This window comes from Neophocaena asiaeorientalis, unplaced genomic scaffold (assembly GCF_003031525.2).
Source record: "Neophocaena asiaeorientalis asiaeorientalis breed wild unplaced genomic scaffold, Neophocaena_asiaeorientalis_V1.1 scaffold30, whole genome shotgun sequence".
Lineage (NCBI taxonomy): Eukaryota > Metazoa > Chordata > Mammalia > Artiodactyla > Phocoenidae > Neophocaena > Neophocaena asiaeorientalis.
Window position 1 is genome coordinate 6,292,115 of NW_020174923.1, and position 21,640 is coordinate 6,313,754.

Genomic DNA, 21,640 nt, shown 5'->3' on the forward strand with positions numbered 1-21,640 from the left:
AAGGACAGCGGGGACTCCAAGGACCAGCAACTCATGGTGAGAACCCGTCAACCTCCCCCTCCTCGACCCCATCCCTGGTCCCCCGAACCCCCACCCTCGGGCGGCCTCCGTACCGTACTGGGTGCCCCCGTACTGGGTGCCCCCTGACCCACTCAGGGTCAGGGGCTGGGAGCGTCCAGAGCAACTTGCCCCGAGTGGTGCATGTCAGGAAGGAGGGCATCATGGCCACCCTGCTAAGGCCTGGAAAGTTAGCCTGGCTTCAGTCCCACTCCCCCTTTACACCTTCCCAGCAGGGCCCCCCCACCCCCCACCTGTGCAGATGGGGCTCTGGAACAACACTGCTCTCTGATCCAGAAAAGCCATGGGCAGGGAGGGCTTGACCTACCTGCCCGGGGAAGGAAAGTGGGAGCTTCCTAGTGAACCAGGGCATGCCAGCCCGGTGGCGTCAGGAGTTTAAAGGGTTTGAGGATCACAGGTAGGTAGACAAGAGCCCCCAGGTACCAGAGGAGCTGGTACAGGGTTGAAGGTAGCTGGTTATTGGGTTGCAACACAGATGCCGCCCAAGTAAGGACTCTAAACATTTCCGAGAAGTGCTGGAAGCAACCAAGGTGGCCCCTCATAGCCCCGGGGACTGGGGCAGAGGAAGAGGTTGTGAGTGGGGGGCACGGGAGACAGGTGGAGACAAAGACAGGTTTCTGATTATCAGTGGGGCCAGACTGAGTGATGGGGGGAAGACTCAGTGACCCCAAGGCCACTGCTTTCTCCCAGCCCCCCCCCACCCCCTAACTTCTGAGATCCGGGAAAGGGCCGCCATCGCCAGCAGGTGGGTGGTAATGTAACTGGAGGATAATACAGCCCCCAGAGACTCCCGCCTCTGTAGGGTGAGCTCGCTGCTCCGAAGACGAACCTCAGCCCCAGGCCCCCAAGCAAGCCCGGGGAGGCTCTGGAACATCCTCTCTGGTAGTTTAGAATTGTGTCTTGGAAAATGGCTTGCCTTGGCTTGTGTGGTGCGCGCCCCTGGGGCAGGGTTGGAGGGGCCTTCCCCGCCACCCGTGGAGTTTGGCTGAGGAGGCCGGTGTGCGCGGCCTGACAGGCAGTGAAGTGCCTCTGAGAGTGAAGCGTTCTTACCCGGCATGAGGGCCCGTTAGTTATACCCACACGCCCCCCTCGGTGCCCCACAAGAGCAGCTATTTCCCCTTGATCAGTAGAAACAGCAGTGCCCCGTCTGGGGGGAGACCCAGGCCCAGGATGAAGACCCACCATCTCTCTCTGGCGGGAGGATAGAGGGAGGTGGGAGCCTCCGATGGCACTGTCCTCAGGTGGGAATGCAGTCACTGGTTGTCAGCATGAGGAGGGGATGTCCCCTGGGCCCCCGTCCCACCTCCCGCCCACATTGTCCACAGACGCACAGACAGGCTGCTCCACTGCCAAGGGCTCCAAGTTCAAAGCCCAGGGGAGATGCAGGTGCTTAATTTGGGGTGTGACTGATGCAGCCTGGTGGAGCAGACAGCTCTCTCCGCTGGGGCTCTCCCTAGGGCACAGGCTCCTGGGAAGTTCATAGACTCAGACAGAGCCCACAGTCTGTGGACCTGGTACCCTCGACCTAGAGGGTAGCCTTGAACCACTGAGTTTTCCTTAAGATGAACCAGGCTCGGATGGCTGAACAGAGAGGAGCCCATGGGGCTGGTCCAGGGGAGGATTCCTGGGGTCCTCTCATCCTTCTCTATGCGGCCCGGCACAACCCTCTCCATCTAATCCCAGGGGTCTGGCCTTCCCTCCCAGGTGGCGCTCCGGGTCCGGCCCATCAGCGTGGCGGAGCTGGAAGAAGGAGCCACTCTCATCGCCCATAAAGTAGACGAGCAGGTACATGGGGCTGTGTGGCTGCGAGCTGTAGGGCAGGGCAGAGGTCTGCTCACACCTGGTAGGGGCAGGAAGGGCCCTTCCTCTGCCCTCTGAACTCTTGGCTGTACTATTGACTACATCATCAAGGAAACCATAGTCCTTCTTCCAGGAAGCCTCCCTAGATTGATCCAAGGAGAGCTAAAAGCTTCCCTGGTCTGAGGGGGAGGGTGAGCTTGAGCCCCTCCCTCCAGCCCTGAAAAAATTCACACACCTTCCGTGTACCCATGACTTGACTTCCCCACCTTAGTGGGTCTGCTACCCGTAGAGCACGTGTTCATAGGGTCTAGAGCTAATGCTCACCTCCAGACCGTTCATGTTCTGCAAAGTCTTTGGATGTCTATTTGCTCTCTTGGTTCTCCTGTCAACATGATGAGGTGGGCAGGGCAAGCCCCACCTCCATCTACACAGGAGACAAGAAATATTTATCAAGTGCCCACAACACATGCTGGGGACAGTGTTAGGAGCCGGGAAACCACGGTGAACAGAAGAGACCCTGTCCTCCCTCCGTTGCCAGCGCAGGGAGATGAGACTTAAATGAAAGAATTGAATCATGAACGTATGAGTTTGTAGCCAACAAGGGCTGCAGAGAAATGTGTGGAGGTATGGGAATAAGAGGGAACTTGACCTAGACCCAGAGGGCAGGGAGGGCTTCCTTGAGAAAGGGTGCTTGAGCTGAAACAGGAGGGATGAAGAAGAGGTCATTAGGAGTGTGCCAAAGGGAGAAATTTCAACCAGAGGGACTCGCGTGTGCAAAGGCCCTGTGGTGAGAGGGATTGTGATACACTTGGGTAATGGAGAAAAGGCCGGTGTGGCTCAAGCCAGAGAGAGAAGGGGTGAGAGGAGTGAGATGAGGTTGGCGGCGTGGGCAGGAGCCAGGCTGCACACTCTGTAGACCACGGCCAGGATGGTTTTTGGGGTAGGCAGTTGACTCAGGTTTGGGGTGGGGATGGGCACAGTGGTGGGGGCAGGCTTGCTGCCTAGGTAGAAGCATCATGGTGATATGGCCTCTGGGGACCCCGAGAGCAACCCCTTGCCTCTGCTCTGTGGCCGCTGCTAGCTTCTCCTGAGTGGCCAGGCTCATCCATCCAGGTGGCTGGATGTGCTAGGAGGTCAGAGGAGTCAGGGCGGGGCAGTGCATTGCAGAGAGAGGCGTAAAGTGGGCACCTGCTGGCCTTGAGCCTGGCGGGCTGGACTCAGGAAGCCCAGGGGCCATGGTAAGAAGACCATAGGTAGACAAAGCCTGCGATGCTTGCCTGCCTCGGGGTCCCTGGGGGCAAGCCTCTTCCTTCAGCCCCAGTGAGCTGTGGCCACAACAGAGCTGGGTGGCACCAGCCTCCTGATTTCTCTTCCTCCGCGCCCTGTTGGAAAAGGGTAGCCTTCCTCAAAGGCCTGAAGGAAGGCAGCGGGGGGCTGGGAAGAACCCATCTAAAGGCCTGGTGGGGGTAGCATGAATGCCCGCAACAGCTGTGGAGTGTAGGTTCCATCATGTACCGGCTGTGTGGCCTGGGTCAGGTTGCTTCCAGAAGCCTCAGCTGCCTCCTCTGTAAGTGGCGACAGTCACCATAATGCCTCCTCTGGAGGGTCCTCAGCCGCAAATATATGCACGGTGCTTCCCCAGGGCATGGTACCCAGTAGGCATTTAATAGCTGTGAGTTATCATCTACAAGTGACTGAGAGTGCCCAGGGCTGCTGGATTGGCTGATGAGAGGGGCCAGCCATGAACAGCCAGAGAACTCGAGAGGAGAAACCTCCTTCCAGGCAAGGCCACTCCCTGTTTGTCCAGGTTGTCCCCAAGGATATCAGGTCCTCAGAGGTGGAACAATGATGCCCTCTCTCTGGGCCGCTCCTGGCTCCCAGCCGGCGTGGGGGCTGACAGATATTAACTGATGCTGAGAGAAATGCTCTGGGCCCGGGCACAGCCCATTGTGTGCCCACACACAGCAAACACTGGCTCCTTTCTGTCCCTGCCAGTGGAGAGGGAGGCCAAGCTGCGCCTCCGAGAAGGTCCCAAGGGCTGGGCAGTCCCAACGGAGCTGCTCCTTTGTCAGCTTAGACATGGAAAGAGTGGTCTGAGCAGTGTGGGCTCAGGGCTCTCAACACAGACTCCAGGCCCTGCAGGGAGAATGCTAAGCATGTGGGCCCCAGCATCTTCTCTCCCTGCTGGATTCAAAGATGCACTTGCCTGGGACTTCCTTGGTCCAGTGGTTAAGACTCTGCACTTCCACGGCAGGGGGCCCAGGTTCGATCCCTGGTCGTGGAACTAAGATCCCACGGGGGATTCTGCATGGTGGGGCCGAAGAAAACAAACAAACAAAAACCCCAAAGATACATTTGCCTGGGCTGCAGTTTGGGAGAAGCCACAGCAAATGGCAGGCTGGGAACCTCCGAAAAACAAGCCGCCGCTCCGGTGCTCCGTCCCTCTGACGGAGGTGAAGTCCACAAAGGTGAAGTCCACAAAGTAAAATGGATAGCCTCGCCCTCTGGCTAGGCCCTGCCCCCTGACCTCCATCCTTCTCCGGTGACCCCCATGGCTTCTCTGTGGCCCAGGCCATCCAGGCTTGCGCAGCTGGCCCTGAGGGAGGCTGGGGGCTGCAGGCTTGGCCAGCCTCACTGATGGGCCAGCTGCTCTGGTTCTTCTCCCTGAGGTCTGGAGCCCAGTGGGCTGGCAGGGTGAGTTTGCGAGCATCCCCAGGACAACAGGGCCTTCGAGTCTTTTCCCAGCAAAGGTGCAGCTGGGCCCAAGCATCCTACACAGACCCGGCCTCCGCTAAAGAGCCGTGTGCTTGGGAAGTGGATCTGCCCTTGACCCGCTGCTTCCCTTGCTCCCTTGGCTGTGGTCCCTCCGTCACGGCCCAGCCCCGCAGAAGGGCTCCCCAACCCAGCCTCTGCTGGCCTGGGGTTCTGGGCTCTGCCTCCTCTGTGATGCAGGGCTTACTTCACCCCTGCTCCTGCTGTCCCGGGCTAGCGGGTCGGGAGCCGCCGAGCACAGCAGGCCAGAGGTCACTACTGAAGCCCGGCCCCTGGTGGTCAGCAGGGAGGCGATGCCAAAGCCCACCAGTCGGTGGGTTCTGAGCGGGCAGAGGTGGACCGAGGCCTCAGCCAGCCACTGCCTGGGACTGCCTTGCCTAGAGCTAGGCGTCATTCTCCTGCAGATGAAGGAGACACTGTTCCCCTAGCTTTGCAGAGGTGGACACTCACTTGGCAGAGTGTCCTCTGGGGACAAGAGGCCGGTGTGCCCGGATTCTGGGGAAGCCGGAGTTAGGGTTTGGATTTGTCACGAGGTGGTCCGGGTGCCTGTGGTCTTACCCACCGCCATCGCCCCATCTGATTCGGGATCATTGTCACAGCGCCATCTTAGAAGTCTTCACGGGCTAACGCATGCCCAGTGCTTACAGCAGCTGGCGCACAGTCAGTGTTTAATAGAGGTTAGTTTATCTCCAGGGCTGACACACGGGATGGTTTCAGGCCCCATAGGTAAGTGAAACCCTGGTCCACCTCCTGCCCGCCCCCTTCTGGCTTCAGGGCTCCCTGTCTGGTTGTCCCCAATCTGTCACGGCCACACCTTTGTGTTCACGGAAGGGTCAGGTAGGAGCTTGGTCTCCTAGCATCTGGGCCGGGAGTAGACCCTGACGCCAGACCCCTCAGGGATGCCACTGATGGCCACAGGGACAGCCTGAGAGGTCGCTGGGGCCCAGAAGTTCCGGAATAGACGGCTCCCTTCCCTCCCCCCCACAGAGCCCACAGCCTGCGGATCCTCCCCCCAGCCCTCCAGACCATGCTTGTCGACAGGATTTAAGTCACCTGACCATATGCATAATCCCGCAGTTAGCCTTTATCTGTTCAAAGCCCAACTGTCACCCCCACCCCGTGCCCCTGGGGTCCTATCGGAGGAGCCACCAAGGGGCTTCCGGATCCTGGTCTCCGTTTCCTCATCAGAAGACAGTATGTTAAGAACCTGCTCCACTGTTGGACTTCCCTGGTGACACAGTGGTTAAGAATCTGCCTGCCAATGCAGGGGACACGGGTTCGAGCTCTGGTCCAGGAAGATCCCACATGCTGCGGAGCAACTAAGCCTGTGAGCCACAACTACTGAGCCTGCGAGCCACAACTACTGAAGCCCGCATGCCTAGAGCCCGTGCTCCGCAACAAGAGAAGCCACCGCAATAAGAAGCCTGCGCACCGCAACGAAGAGTAGCCCCCGCTCACCGCAACTAGAGAAAGCCTGCGCGCAGCAACGAGGACCCAACGCAGCCAAAAATAATTAATTAAAAAAGAAAGAAAGAACTTGCTCGGCCCAGCCCAAGAGCTATTGAGAGAGGATTAGAGGCAATCCTGTAAGGGAGAGCTGTGCCATGCAAGTGCCGGCTATTGTGAAAGGTGAATAAAGTATAAGGTGACAGATGCCGAGAGTCAGAGACTGTGAGTGTTGTGGGAGCAGCCCGGGCGCTTTCAGCCCCACTCACCTGCCTGGGGGTGGAGCCCCCCGTGCACACCCACCATCTGGATGCTTCTTGGTTCTGTAGCCCCAAAGGAGGGTGACTGGGAGCGGATTCAAGAAGTCTTTCTCTCCACCCTTAGCCACCACCCCGCCCATCTCCCCAGCCCCCTCCTGGCCCCAGGAAACCACTTTCCGTCTCTATAGATTCACCCGTTCTGGACAGTTTGTAGAAATGGAATCATACAATATGTGGTCCTTCATGTCTGGCTTGTATCACTGAGCATAATGCTTTCGAGGTTCATCCACGTTGTAAGACCTTCCCTGGCGGTCCAGTGGTTAGGACTCCACGCTTCCAGTGCAGGGGGTGGGGCTTTGATCCCTGGTTGGGGCACTGAGATCCCCCAAGCCACGGGGTATAGCCAAAAAGTAAAAAAAAGAAAAGGCTGCATCCACCTTGTAGCCTGGGTTCGAACTTTATTCCTTTTTGTGGCTGGATACTATCCCAGGCTATGGTTACTCTGCATTTAGGTGACCCATTCATCAGTTGATGGGCATTTGGGTTGCTTCCTACCTTTTGGCTATTATGAATAATGCTGCCAGGATGCAAGGATTCTTCTACTGAGTGCCTGAATGGGCACAAGGCAAGAGTGCAGGTTAAAAAGGCAGATCTGTGGGCCCAGTTCCCCAGAGATTTTCATTCAGTGAATCTGGGTAGTGCCTGGGAATCTGTATTTTACAAGCTCCCAGGGCGACACTGTAGGCCCATGAGAGGTGCAGCCCTAGACGATCTTGGCCACACGTCCTCTCACCCGAGGCCTCAGGGTCCTCAGAGTCCTGTAGGCAGGTGGAGACCTGTCCAGGACATCAGCCAGGTGTGGCTCTGTCCTGAGCAGCCAGCTGGGCCTTGGTGGCTTTATGAGCTCAGCGTTCTGGTCTTTTCCATCTAGCCTGAAGGCTGTCAGGGCCCAGGGACACCCTTCCTGAGATCAAAATCTCCTTTCTTGAGTACCCACAAGATGGTACTTTTACAACTAGAACTATGACCAGCCATGAATTTTCCTTCTTAAAGAAAAAACAAAAATCTAGAAACAGCCTTACAGGTGTGATAGCCACCTAGAATCAGGCTTTTGTTTCGCTGTGTCCTGTTTACACCCTGAGAATACAGGAGCTATGGACTCAGCTCCCAGGACTGGAAATGATGTTTCCTAGGCTGGGGCCTCCCCAGATGCCCGTTCTCTGCTGGGGCTTCCTGAGTAGGTGAGGAGTGCTGGCATGATTTCTTCTCTCAAGGCTACGGCCTTGTTGGTCCTCCCAGACTTCCAACTGGGAAGCACTTGAGGCCCAGAGAGGTGGTGCAGTTTTCCCGAGGTCACACAGCAGTATGGAACCTGAACCCAACTTGCACATCCCCTTCCCCGGAGATCTTCGCTGCCAGTTTGGAGGCTTGAGGAAAAATAGTCTAGGTCAGAGGTTTTCAACTGGGGGCGATTTTGCTCCCCAGGGGACATTCGGCAATGTCACAACTGGGAGGAGGCTGTGCCATGGCCTCTAGTGGGTAGAGGCCAGGGCTGCTGCTAAACATCCTACAACACACCGGACAATTCCTGATAACAATGATCCAGCCCAAAGTGTCAATAGTGCCAAGACTGTGAAACCCTGGTCTCAGTTTAGCCATTTGGAGGCCAGAAAGAAGCGGTTAAAACTGCAAAGCCGATCAAAGCCCAGCAGCTAGCGGTGTGCAGCGGAAGAACTCCCGACACACTTTGTTCACGGTATTTCTCACCTAGGAGATGCGGGTGAGGAGCCTGGTCCCTAATGGGGACACAGGCTATGGATGACACCCTCCCCCAAGCCTGAGGCCCCCTACTTCCCTTGCGGGTCTTGGGTTTCCAGGCCCAAAGCTAGAACCGTGGAAAGGTCACAGTCAGCATTGAATGAAAAACACGTCTGGAGGTGGAGGCAGTGGGGGCAGGGAGAGGTCAAGCCCGGGGGCCTTTGCTGAGCTAGCAGGCCTGGACCAGTGGGGACAGAGCCCTGCCGTGTGCCACCCAGCTTCCCCACTCCCGGCCCTGCCTTCCACCATCCCGCCAGCATCGGGAGGGCCCTGTGCATCCTGTGTGGTCAGCGTGGCCCTTGAAACCTCCCAGAGTCAGGTGCCCAGCATGCCACAGGCATGAACATTTAAGATGCACCTAACCTGGTGGCACAGTGGTTAGGAATCCGCCTGCCAAGGCAGGGGGCACGGCTTTGAGCCCTGGTCCGGGAAGATCCCACATGCCACAGAGCAACTAAGCCTGCGCGCCACAACTACTGAGCCCGCGAGCCACAACTGCTGAAGCCCGTGCGCCTAGAGCCCGTGCTCCGCAACAAGAGAAGCCACCGCAACGAGAGTAGCCCCCACTCGCCGCAACTAGAGAAAGCCCGCGCGCAGCAACAAAGACCCAACGCAGCCAAAAATAAATAATTAATTTTAAAAAATATAAGATGCAGGGAATTGTGAAAGAGAGCTCCCAGACTAGCCCACCCCCTCAGAGCTGAGGCAGGAGCCTGCCTCCAGTAGTGTATCAATTTGTAAGGCTGCTGGAACCAAGTACCACACACTGGGGGGCTTAAACAACAGAAATATGTTCATTCACAGTTCTGTGGCCAGGAGTCTGAAGGGCTGGCTCCTTCTGAGGCTGCAAAGGAGAATTTGTTCCAGGCCTCTGTCCTCGGCGTGCAGATGGCCATCTTCTCCCTGTGTCTCTTCCCGTCATCTTCCTGCCACGCGTGTCTGTGTCCAAATTTCCCCTTTTTATAAGGACACCACCAGTCCTTATAAAGGGACCGCACCCTAACTTAACCGATTATAGCTACAACAGCCCTCTTTTTAAATAAGGTCACATTCTGAGGGACTGCGGGATTGGACTTTAATATTTGAATTTGGGGAGGACACAGTTCAACCAGGACAGGCCCCAGGAAGGCAGCTGTTGGTCCAGAGGCAGGGGCGGGAGGTCTGCTGGTTAGGGGCCTGGGTTCTGGAACCCAACAGCTCTGAATCCAACCAGCTCTGTACTCGGCAGTGCAGCTTTTGGGTACCAGTCTGATTCCTCGTAATAATGCTGAGATGATATGAGTGCCTACTCTAAGCTGTCGGGGAAAATGAGAAAGTGTGTGCAAAGCACATAGCACTGCATATGGCACCTTCAAAGCTCCCTCCGTGCAGCCTTATTGAGAAAACATTCCTTGGGCACATGCTGGGTGCCAGCCTGGGTGACATTTAGGACGGACAGGAGCCTCCCAGAGCGGGGGCAGCACGTGCTCACAGAGGAGCCCCAACGTCTCCTTCTGTGGCCATCTTGGGTCTGTGCTGTCAAGATTCCTGGCAGACGGGACGGGAGGAAAAATCCCTGCCTTTCTCATAAGAATCGCCAGTGATTCGGAGCTGAGGCCGTCTGCCCACAGCCTGCCTCTCACCTCGTGGCCTTGCTAATGCTTTTCCCTCGTCTGCTTTCCTCACCTCACATTCCTCAGCCAACTCTTACTCATCCTTTAAGACTCAGTGCTGGGGACTTCCCTGGTGGCGCAGTGGTTAAGAATCTGCCTGCCAGTGCAGGGGATACGGGTTCGAGCCCTGGTCCGGGAAGATCCCACATGCTGCGGAGCAACTAAGCCTGTGCGCCACAACTACTGAGCCTGTGCTGTGGAGCCCGCGAGCCACAACTACTGAAGCCTGTGTGCCACAACTACTGAAGCCCGCGCACCTAGAGCCCATGCTCTGCAACAGGAGAAGCCACCGCAATGAGAAGCCCGCGCACCGCAACGAAGAGTAGCCCCCGCTCGCCACGAATAGAGAAAGCCCACGTGCAGCAATGAAGACCCAACGCGGCCAAAAATAAAATAAGTAAATAAACTTAAAAAAAAAAAAAAAAAGACTCAGTGCTGGCGCCACCTCTTCCAGCAAGCCCTCGTGCAGTGGAAAACCTGCATCACGGATCACATGCCCCTCCTCTATGCTCTGATTGCCTCCTGGAGCCCAGCGCTTGTTATTACAATAATCTGTTCCCCACTCCACTGTGATGTCAGAGGCAGGAAACCACATTTCATTTTCTCTCTCTCCTCGGGGGGCCCCGCTTAATGCCTGGTCCATAGAAGGTGCCCAGCAGTCGTGGTCACCCGGCCTGAACTCCCTGTGCAGCCCACAGCGCCCCACCCCACCCCAGCCCTCCGCGGCTCAGCTCCAGTTCACCTGGCTGGGGGGCACAAGGGCTCCATTGTATGCCAGAGTGGACCAGGATGGGGGTGATGCTTTGAAGGGTGGGGCGCAGGCTGGGGCCCAGACAGATGGAGACCCAGACAAAGCCCTCTCTTTTTTTTTTTTTTTTTGGGTGGGCCTCTCACTGCTGTGGCCTCTCCCGTTTCAGAGCACAGGCTCCGGACGCGCAGGCCCAGCGGCCATGGCTCACGGGCCCAGACGCTCCGCGGCATGTGGGACCCTCCTGGACCGGGGCATGAACCCGCGTCCCCCGCATCGGCAGGCGGACTCTCAACCACTGCGCCACCAGGGAAGCCCCAACACCCTCTTTAAGAGGGGATCATAGCAGTCGTGCTGACAATGTCCTGATTCAGGAGCCTGGATGTCAAAAGAACCAAATGCCGACGGTGCCATGAACTTGGCAGTGCCCAGAGGTCACTTGAAGGTGATCAGTGGGTGATGGGCATCAGTGCACACAGCTCACCCACTCCTGCATCAAAGGTCCCTAGAGGGCGGTCCTCAGGCTGCTGGCGCTGCTGGTATGCACAGGAGTTCTGGCACCGAGGGTGAGAGCTGTACATCTGGTCAAGTTCCATTGCGTTCCACTGGGACCCACACCTGGGGACTTGTGGGCGGATGTATCTTCATTTGGGTCTGAAACTTGATCAGGGCTCCTGCTGCTGGCGTTAGGGCCCGAGCCTGGAACTGGATCCTGGGACAAGCTTACAGGGCACTGGGGCTGAAGCCCTGAGGTGGTGGCTGGGGACAGGTGGGCACCCCAGGTATAGCCGCAGGCCCCGACACCCTGCACTCAGCTCACCATGGCCACCCAGCCTCTGGCAGGCTGTGAGGAGGCCTCAGTCAGTAGCCTCATTCTTTCCCTGCACAAAGCCCCAGCCCAGCCTGTCTGGAGCATCCCCTCTAACTGGCTCACCTGGAATCCCATCTGATTGGATAAGACCTCTGGGTGAGGGTCCTGGGTCGGGCCTCCTAGAGAGCTGTCTTACCTCTTCCTTCTTCCCTCCTCCATTGAGAATCCCAGAAGGGGGCCCTGCTGGGACCCCAGGGGTCTTAGGCCAGTTTAGACGCAGTGAGCACAGCTGTGTACCTATTGGGAGGAGTCTGGTGGGAGTTCCAAGGCTGTGGTCCTCCCGGCACTGGGCCTCCTGAATCCTGGTGCTGGACTGGGGTGCACCGACAGGGACCCATGTGGATCTCCCAGGTCCATGGAGCCGGGCCGGGCTCCCAAGTCAGCCTCCTCTGTCAGTCAGCTCCCTCTGCCCCTCCAAGGGCTGCCCCTTATGCCTTGTCTGCTCTCAAGTCCTCTTTGGGCTGCCACTGGCCCTGGCTCCCCTGCTGACCCAGGAAAGGAGCTGCATCACTGTGTCTGCGACCTTGGGTGGCTCTAGGACAGCCCATCCCCCTCAGTGCCTTGTCCTTTGTCAGGACTCAGTTTACCTCTTGGCCCCGGCGTTCCTGGACACAGAGCATCGTCCCCACTCCTTCCCATGTCTTGAGTGAGGAGGGGTGAGGTCAGTGGTCAGTGTTGACATTGGTATGGGCCTGGGGCTCCCGGGTGACCACCAGCCTCCCCTCGGGTGCCTTTGCAGATGGTGGTTCTTATGGACCCAATGGAAGACCCTGACGACATCCTGCGGGCGCATCGCTCCCGGGAGAAGTCCTACCTATTCGACGTGGCCTTTGACTTCACTGCCACCCAGGTGAGGGGGGCCCAGGCCCAGGGACACACAAGATCCTCTCTCTGCCCTTTGACCCCCTCAGGAGGGAGTCCTTGGGGGACCCTGCCACCGACCCTCAGCCTTCCTTCCATCACTTGCTGTCTCCCCACACGTGCAAGTGTGCGTGTGCCTGCGTGGTGCATTCAGAGCCTCCTGTGTGGACACGCCCCGGTCAGCACGCAGAGGCCACCCTACACGGGGACCCACATAGCACACCCCACAGGTGGCCCCTATGGGAGCTGGAGGAGAGTGCTTGAAGCCCATCTGGTGCTGGGAGGGGAGCTACGGGAAGCTGACACCCTCCCAGGGACCCCCGTCTTGCCCATCTGCGGGATGCTCCCAGCGGCAGATGTAATGCGTGCGTCCTCGGGGCTGGGGGCTGGGAGCCGGCTGTGGGGGGAGGCGTCTCAGGTGTCCTGAGCTCTCTTTCAGGCTGGCATCCCCCCATGGCGTGAAAGCAGAGACATCCATTCCCCACTTCCCACCCCCACTTCTCTGGGGCCGAGGGCTCCAGGGACAGAAGCTGCTTCTGTTGGGAGCCAGGATGTGCCCGTGGGCCTGTGTGCTCTGCCCTGCCTGTGCCCAGGCCCCTGACGGGTCTCCTCTTTCCTGCAGGAGATGGTGTATCAGGCCACCACCAAGAGCCTCATTGAAGGCGTCATCTCAGGCTACAATGCCACTGTCTTTGCCTATGGTCCCACAGGTGAGGGGGAGCAGAGCCCACGGAGAGGACTGTATGCCCTGGTTGTCCCCTCTGAGAATCAAGCCCCCTTGCCCTCCACCGCCGAGCTAGTCTGGCCCCAACCGGAGCAGGGTCCGAGGACATGGCTGATTAAAACCACCCTCCCCCAGGGCCCTTTGGACCCAGAGCCCCATCCCCAGCCAAGGATGCCATCTTCTCCCCTTCCCCCCACCTCCCTGGCCATCTGGGAGGGTCCAGCCTTGAGGACAGACCCAGGTTTGCCAGGAGCCCCTGCTCACCCGCCGCCCTGCTCTGCCCCAGGCTGCGGGAAAACCTACACCATGCTGGGCACAGACCACGAGCCCGGCATCTACGTTCGGACCCTCAATGACCTCTTCTGTGCCATTGAGGAGACCAGCAACGACATGGAATATGAGGTGTCCATGTCCTACCTGGAGGTGGGTCCTCCCTCCACCCTGTCCCGTGGGCTTGGACAAGAGGCCCATAGGACCGGGCTGGCTCACCTCCCTGTCACGGGGCAGTTTCCTGGGGTGCTCATCGCTGCTGCTCTCCCATGTGCATATGGTTGGCCTCACTTTTTAAAAACTGAGGCTCAGAGAGGTTAGGCAACTAGATCGAGGTCACACAGTAAGTGAGGGAGCAGGGATTCAAACTCAGGACCCCAGGGCTTTAAAGCCGAGCCGTGCCCGTTGTGTCACACTCCAAAGTAGCCTTGTCGCTGAGCACAGACCTCAGCCATCCTCCCAGACGCCATCCTCCTGGGCACACTCCTGAAAGCCAACCCTGTCTCTGCCCTGCCGGGCTACGTGCAGGCACTCAGTGTCTATAGGTACAGGTGGGAACTGCACGTACACGGACAGGCTGGGACCTGCCAGCCTTCGCTCTCTTGCCACAGCCTCTGATGCCCACCTGTATGAGTGCTACCACCAGGCAACGAGGGGTCAGCGGGGGTGGCCAGGCGGTGGGGGCGGACACACAGAGGCCAGAAGAGGCAGGAGAGCCAGCAGGCTAGACGCCATCTGGCTCCTGGCCTCTCCGGCTCCCTCCGGGAGCTGATAATCTCCCGGGTGACAGCTCAGGAAGGGCAGTGAGACATTGCTGCCAGCAGCTGCTCCAGCCAGCGTGGCGTTGACTCAGCCAGCAAGATGCACTCTGGGGGCCTGCGAGGTGGGAGCAGGTGAAGGTCGAGTATGGGTTGCCTGGCAACAAACAGGGCTCGGCCGTGGGTCAGGCCCCATCCCCCGTCCCGGGCCTGGCCAGCCTGTTCCGTGCGGTTCTGATGCCTCTGCACCCTTGCCTCTGGTGGCCCCATGTTTCCCTCCGGGTGCTAAAGCCCCCTATGCCCACCCCATAGGAAGGAAGGGGTCGTCCTCCTTAACCAGGGTTTCCCTGAGAGGAGCCTGGAGCTCTCGGGAGGGACAGAGAACCTGGCCATTGCCTGAACCTCCTGCCCTTGGTCTCCCGTTAACATCTGTCCCCTGCCCCTCCCAACCTGGCCCATCAGATCTACAATGAGATGATCCGGGACCTGCTGAACCCTGCCCTGGGGTACCTGGAGCTGAGGGAGGACTCCAAAGGGGTGATCCAGGTGGCCGGGATCACCGAGGTCTCCACCGTCAATGCCAAAGAGGCGAGTCACAGTAGGGAGGGACACTAACCTCCCGGGGAGGGTGGGGATGGGTGGGAGGGGGCTGGGCCCTGCAGCCAGGGAGCAGCTGCTCGCTCAGCTGGGCTGGGGCTGGGGCAGACACAGAGAATCCTGGATGACACGCCCCCAGCCACGCAGACCCTGGGGGCTGACCAGGCAACCAGCCTCCCAGTTTACAGACAGGCCCTGACCTCCCGGGCCCCGCAGCACCCAGGGGGCCGACCCACCCCTGCCTGGGCCCCTTCCCAACCTCTCAGCTGCAGGACGTGGGAGCATCCTCACGGGTCCCCAGGAGTGGCCTTCCTCCCCCGTCCCCACCCACCCAGATCATGCAGCTACTGTTGAAGGGGAACCGGCAGAGGACCCAGGAGCCCACGGCCGCCAACCAGACGTCCTCCCGCTCCCACGCCGTGCTCCAGGTGGCCGTGCGCCAGCGCAGCCGGGTCAAGAACGTCCTGCAGGAGGTGCGGCAGGGCCGCCTGTTCATGATCGACCTGGCTGGCTCTGAGCGGGCCTCCCAGGTGAGGCTAGCTCCCCGTGGGGCTGGGGAGAAAGCCTGGGGGGCAGGGCAGGGATGCTGGCCGCCCAGCTTCCCCAGGGGTGAGGGTGGGGACTGTCCCAGGGAGGGCGGGGATGAGGGGGATCCCGAGGGGAAGGGACTGAGGAATGTCTCCGATGAGCAAGAAGGATGGGGGGGACCCTGGGGAAGCACACAAGGGCTGTTTGTGGGAAGGGGCCTGGGAGCGTGGGGATTTCTCCAGGGAAGGAGACAGTGGCTGCCCCGGAGGAGTGGGGAATAGGCAAGAGAATGAAGGGGCCCAATGAGGAGCTGGGGCAGGGGGGAAACAACGTCCCCCGACTGGGGGCACCCTGGGCAGAGCCCGGGAGGGGGCCCTTGCCAACCACATCAGGGAGAGAAAAAGGTCCATCACCCATTTCTCAGCATTTGTCCCCCATCACTAAGCCCAGTCCGCCTGGCCCTGCGCCTGGGCCCGGGCCCCCTCCTGCGGGCAAACTTGGAGGTTTCAGGGTCACGTGAGTGCTGGGGCTGCGTGATGTCACCGTTAGCACTGAAGCAAATGCAAGGGACAGGACAGCACCAGGGAGATGTAACAGGGCTTGTGTTTGAACGTGTGGGGTTGGTTTGAACGTGTGGGGTTGGTTTAAACAGGGTGGAGTTGGAGAAACACACCCCTCTCTTCCAGTAAAGGCCTGAGGGCTTCCTGGAGGAGGAGTACAGGGGAGCAGCCAGCTCCCCGCGGGGGGAGAGGGTGTGCCCCGCGGCCTCTGGAGTGAGCGGGTCCCAGCTTCACCAGGCTGGGCAAAGACGTCTCCCGAGGGCGGCTGTAGGCAGAGCCTCCTGGGACTTGACACTGTCCTGCTCTCACACCCACTTACATACACCTCAACCCATTTCCTCACTCACAGACTTTCTTATACACATATACATGCTGTCACATATACACATGCAATTCACACACACTCACTCCCCCCTCCACACACACACACAAACTTCCCTCTTCCCTCCCTGAAGCCTGGCGCACCCTCTAGAGCCATGTGCCCATGGCCACGCCTGTTGCCATGCCCGTGGCCGGCCGGCTCTCAGCTGAGCTGCCTGGGAAGCCACGACCCACCTCCATCGCATTCTCGGCGCTGCCTTAGCTGTGCCGTGGGGCTAGCCCCCCGGGGCAGACGAAGTGCCAGGGTCTCAGCCCTCAGAAGCCTCTTGTCCCCCACTCTTGTTCAGAGGCCTTCCGGTTCTCTGACATTCTCGAAAGCCCTCCGTGACACCCCCCCCCCACCGGACAGAGGGTGGGACCAGGCCCTCAGCATCTCTCCCTTGCAGGGGCCCTGGGGGAGAGGGAGGGGTTTACAACTCAGGATGGCCCGGGGCAGGGAGTCACACCCACTGCTCGCCCCCCAGACACAGAACCGTGGGCAGCGCATGAAAGAGGGGGCCCACATCAATCGCTCGCTGCTGGCCCTGGGTAACTGCATCAACGCGCTGAGTGACAAGAGCAGCAACAAGTACGTCAACTACCGTGACAGCAAGCTCACCCGGCTCCTGAAGGTATGACCTGCCGCCGGGCCCGGTGCCTGGGCACCCGGGGGGGGCCGCCAGCGTCTCAAGGAAAAATACAGGACGCCCAGCTGCATATGAATTTCAAATAAACAAAATCTGTTTGGGTATAAGTATGTCCCATGCCATCTTTGGGACATACTTATACTAAAAAACCAAAACCAAAAACCCACTTGTTATTTATCCAAAATTCAGATTTCACTGGGTGTCTTGTATGTTATCTGGTGACTCTCACCAAAGACTGGGCAGCAGGGAGGGAAAAGGGCTGCCTCTGACCCCCCACCCCAGGGCTGTGGGTCTAGGGGAACTGGGGGTCGTCTGGATTTGGGGGTTCAGGTGGTCAGTCAGCATCAGGGCTCCCAGAGGCTGCTGTTGGGGAGGCCCCGCTCCTGGCTGGGCTCTGTGTTCGGTGCCTCAGCACCCCCTTCTCGGTCCCTTTCATCTTGTCAGCGAGTCTGAGTTAGGGGATTACTATTTCCATTTGCAGATGAGGAAACCGAGGCACTAGGAGGCTAAGTAACCTTCCCAAGGCCTCACACTAGTAAGTGCTGGACGTAGGGTCCCAGCAGAGGTCTGTCTGGGCCGATAGCAGAGCTGCAGGTGGCTTAATCGGCCTGCCAGCATCACTGCACTTACAGCCTGGGAGGCAGGACAGTTAATTTCTGCCACCCTCGAAACCCAAGGGAGCTGAGGATTAGAGAGGTCATGGAGCTTGCTTGGAGTCGCCCAGCTCGTAACTGCTGCAGCCAAGGGCTTTGTCTCCCCCCAAGCCCGCAGCCCCGCTGTGCACTCTCTGTCTGTCCAGGAGGGCATAGCAAGCCCAGGGCAAGGGAGGCGGTGGCCACAGACCAAATTCAACCTTCATACAGAGGTCCCCGTCACCCCCCTCACTCCAGCCAAGACGACAGCGCCACCAGCAGTCGGATAAAGGGGGACCTGGGAAGCCAGAGGGGATGGGGGAGGGGCCCAGGGCCCCACGGGGCTCTTCCCCCCTCTGGTTCCCAGCCAGTCAGGGCCACTGCCTTTCCTCGTTCTCACGTATGAGGGGAGGAGAAGGGAAGCCGGGAGACCCTGACCTGGATACGAACTTTGGCGAAGAAGCTGGAAGAGGGGAGAAGGGGGGACAGCAGAGGAAGAGGGGAGGGTCCCGTGATGCTTGGCACCAGCGGCTGTGAGAGTGTGCGCGTGTGTGTGTGAGTGTGAGATAGAGGGAAACACACACACACACACACACACACACACACACACACACACCCCACAGGGGCATCACGAACAGCCTGGCAGGAGCAGCGTGCAGGAAGGCAGGGTCCTGCTGACCACACCCGCCCTCGGCCCCGTCCAGGACTCCCTGGGGGGGAACAGCCGCACGGTGATGATCGCCCACATCAGCCCAGCGAGCAGTGCCTTTGAGGAATCCCGGAACACCCTGACCTACGCTGGCCGGGCCAAGAACATCAAGACCAGGGTGAGGGACCCCTGGTCTGTCCCCCAGGGCCCGCCTTCCTGGGCCAAGATTCGAGCCCCTGGACTGATTCCAGTCCCTGCCACTGCACCGCACATTCTCTGGAACCAGCCACCACCGCACCGGCCCCACTCCCCAGTCCAGTGTCACTCCTGTGCCCTTCCCTGTTGCCCGCCGGGAAGCCCACAGCCCTTGAGAGTCCCCTTCTTCTCGTGCAAGGTCTGTGAGCCCCGAGCCCCGTCATCCCCTTCCATCTCCCCCTTTTCATCTTTAGATAGTCAGATGTTTACCTTTCCAAAGCCCCTAATCCCAATAGACGGAGGTGACCGTTACTATGCACTTACGCCGGGCCCTTTATCAAATCATCTCATCTGATCCTCAAATGAGGCAGGCGTCATTTCTGTCCCCGTTTCACAGCTGAGGAAAATGAGGCAGAAGGGAGTTCAGTGACCTCCCAGTCCCAGGGCAGTGATGACGCTGAGACTGGAGCTGTGTCTGCCCGGTTTCCAAGCCCACGTTCTCACCCTCTCCGGTGAACGTGTTAGAATCCCCACTATTCCGTTAGGACGTTTGTTTCCACCCGTGTGGGTAGAGGGGTGGGAATTCTAAGACAGAATTTCCTGAACACCCTCCCGACACTACGATTCGCCAGCCATTGTTCCAGGCACTTTACGATTTATCCCAACCCTCAAGGAACTGAATGATGGGAGGAGACAGGTAATAATGATACTCCGAATTGATAGCTCAGAACATTATTAACAGCAGGAAATGATGCCAACGATCGGGGATGGGGGTGCTGGTGGGATCCCCTGTAGCTCTTTAGAGACTGTGAGAGGGAAACAGGATGGGGAGGAAATTTAGGAAGAGGCAGCAGTAAGGGTAGAGGTTCCAGAGGCAGGAAGGAGATGGTGTCGGCGGTGGGAGTGGGGCAATAGGGTGGTTCCTCGGCTGGAGCAGAATGTTCCTGTTGGAGCAGTGAGTCAAAAGAAAATCTAGAGAGAGTGGGGGGGGGGGAATTAGGGCATTCCCCCAAGCAGTAGGGAGCCACTGAAGGCTGACCAGGGAAGGCAGCGTTTTAGGAGTATGCCTCTGGCGGAGGCACGCAGTGTTGAGAGGTTGTAGGGTCAGAGGTAAGGAGGCCATTACTGTCAGAAAGATTAGGGGTAAGAAAGAGAAAAGAGGAACCCGCAGGCAGGCCCCGGCGTCCAGGTGACCGTACCTGCTCCCCTCCCCTCCCCACAGGTGAAGCAGAACCTGCTCAACGTCTCCTACCACATCGCGCAGTACGCCAGCATCATCGCCGACCTGCGGGGCGAGATCAAGAGGCTCAAGTGCAAGATCGACAAGCAGGGTGGGCGGGGCCAGGCCCACGGCCGGCTGGAGCGGGGCGACATCTGTCACATCCAAGGTGTGTGTGTGGGGGTCTGTGTTAGTGGGAGCCCGTCTCCCGAAGCCCGTCCGGGCCGTCTCAAATTGCTCATGGGTCAGGCGGGGCCGGGTTCAAAGCTAGACTCAGATTCTTTCTGGCTGGGTAGCCTTGGGCTAGTCATCAACCACTCTGAGCCTTCAGTCCTTCCATTGTCAAATGGAATCACGATCTCTGCTTCAGAGACTCGACCTGAGGGTTAGGTGGTATCACACGAGCGAGTGGCACGTGGGCATTTAGCTGTGTGGGGCGTCGCTCTCGGGGCTGCAGTGCAGGGCTCCGAGACTGTGCCTGGCATCACCAGAAGGGATACGGTGCTCATACACTTTCTGTAATTGCTATGATGATTTTCCAACAGATGGCAGTAAAGTGTCTAAAGGGCACCTTTTATTAGTTGACGGAGAGGTGCTCTAAAGGCCGACGGAAGCCCAGTTCATACAGAGAAGCTGGGAATCACCTTTGGGTCATAGCCTGAAGACTCAATGCGGAAGTGGGATGTGGGAGGGCTGTGGTAATCTAGGAGGTCTTTCTGGAGGAGGTGCTTGCACAGGAAGTCATTTGGGAAGAAAGAGAGGGGAGGGCCCCAGGTAGCCCAGACATCTTGGCCTGACCCTTCCTCCTCCACTGACCTCCCCCACCTGCCGTTCAACGGCCAGCCAAGGTCCAGCTGCACAGCGAGAAGGGTGAGCAGACTGAGATGGGACAGCTGCGGGAGCAGCTCATCAGCGCCTTCCAGGAGCAGATGGACGTGCGGAGACACCTGCTGGAGCTGGAGAACCACGCCATGGAGGTGCAGATCGACACCTCCCGCCACCTGCTCACCATTGCAGGGTAAGCACCCCCCGCCTGGGACAGGGGCTGGGAGCCGGAGACGCATGCTGTGCCTCCCACCGTGGCCTGAATCCCGGGTCTCCCTCGGGGGTGGGGCTGCGGCAGCTGGGAGCAGGAGAAGTCACGCAGGACGCTCAAGTGGAGGGAGGAGCAACGCAAGGAGTCCTACACCAAGGATGACAGTGAGAAGGACTCGGACACAGGCGATGACCAGCCAGACATCCTGGAGCCCCCCGAGGTGGCCTGCGCCCGGGAGAGCATCGCTGCCCTGACGGGGGAGCAGAAGAAGCTGCGAAAGCAGAAGGTGCCTGGGGCTTGGGGGTCTGGGAGAGTGGGTTTGAGAGGCCCCAGCAGGAAGGGGCTGGGGGAGGCCTGTGCGAGGAGTGAGAGCTGGGAGCTCAGGCCACAAATCCCCTGTGACCTCACTGAACTCCTTCACCTCTTCGTGCCTCTCTTACCCATCTGCAAAATGGGAGCAGTCAGCCCAAGTAGGGTTGTTGGGGAGATTAAACAAATGCCTTTCACATACCAAGGACTCAAAAACTGGTAGCCAATATCGTAACTAGGATTTTCCAGATCTCTGCCCTCCATTCTGGAGCATATCCTGGCCAGGGGGGTTCAGGGTACCGTGGGCCCTGAGGGCATCAGCTGGGCTGGGGCTCAGCAGATCCACGGAGCTGGTTCCAGGGATGGTTTGTGGTCAGGACGGCAAGAAGGTAGGCAGAGACGGGCCCCTCAGGGGCAGCCCCTGGTTGCAAGGCCCGAGAGGCAGCTGCGAGAGTGGGCCTCGGAACGGGGCTTCAGCCGGGAGCCCAGAGTCCGGGGACTGGAGGCGCGGGGACAGGCGCAGCGGTGGGCGAGAGCCCGCCTGGCGCTCACCCCGCTTGGTCCCCAGCTGACGCTGGAGCAGCGCTGCCGAGAGCTGCGCGCGCGCGGCCGGCGCCTAGAGGAGACGCTGCCGCGGCGCATCGGCTCCGAGGAGCAGCGCGAGCTGCTCAGCCTGCTGTGCCGCGTGCACGAGCTCGAGGTGGAGAACACGGAGATGCAGTCGCACGCGCTGCTCCGCGACGGCGCGCTCCGTCACCGCCGCGAGGCCCTGCGCCGCCTGGAGCAGCACCGCAGCCTCTGCGACGAGATCATCCAGGGCCAGCGGCAGATCATCGACGGTAGGGCCCGC

General features: G+C 59.3%; 1 protein-coding gene across 1 annotated transcript in view; it reads left to right on the forward strand.

Annotated features, from left to right (window-relative positions):
- Nucleotides 1-21,640, forward strand: part of KIF19 (kinesin family member 19) — a 25,984-nt gene that overhangs the window by 510 nt on the left and 3,834 nt on the right. The window contains exons 2-14 of the mRNA XM_024760599.1: nt 4-36; nt 1,783-1,863; nt 12,185-12,295; nt 12,929-13,016; nt 13,317-13,453; nt 14,521-14,646; nt 14,991-15,185; nt 16,589-16,735; nt 18,087-18,209; nt 19,449-19,614; nt 20,289-20,463; nt 20,569-20,767; nt 21,359-21,629. Coding sequence (XP_024616367.1) covers nt 4-36; nt 1,783-1,863; nt 12,185-12,295; nt 12,929-13,016; nt 13,317-13,453; nt 14,521-14,646; nt 14,991-15,185; nt 16,589-16,735; nt 18,087-18,209; nt 19,449-19,614; nt 20,289-20,463; nt 20,569-20,767; nt 21,359-21,629 — 1,852 coding nt within the window. The remainder of the gene's footprint in view (nt 1-3; nt 37-1,782; nt 1,864-12,184; nt 12,296-12,928; nt 13,017-13,316; nt 13,454-14,520; nt 14,647-14,990; nt 15,186-16,588; nt 16,736-18,086; nt 18,210-19,448; nt 19,615-20,288; nt 20,464-20,568; nt 20,768-21,358; nt 21,630-21,640) is intronic.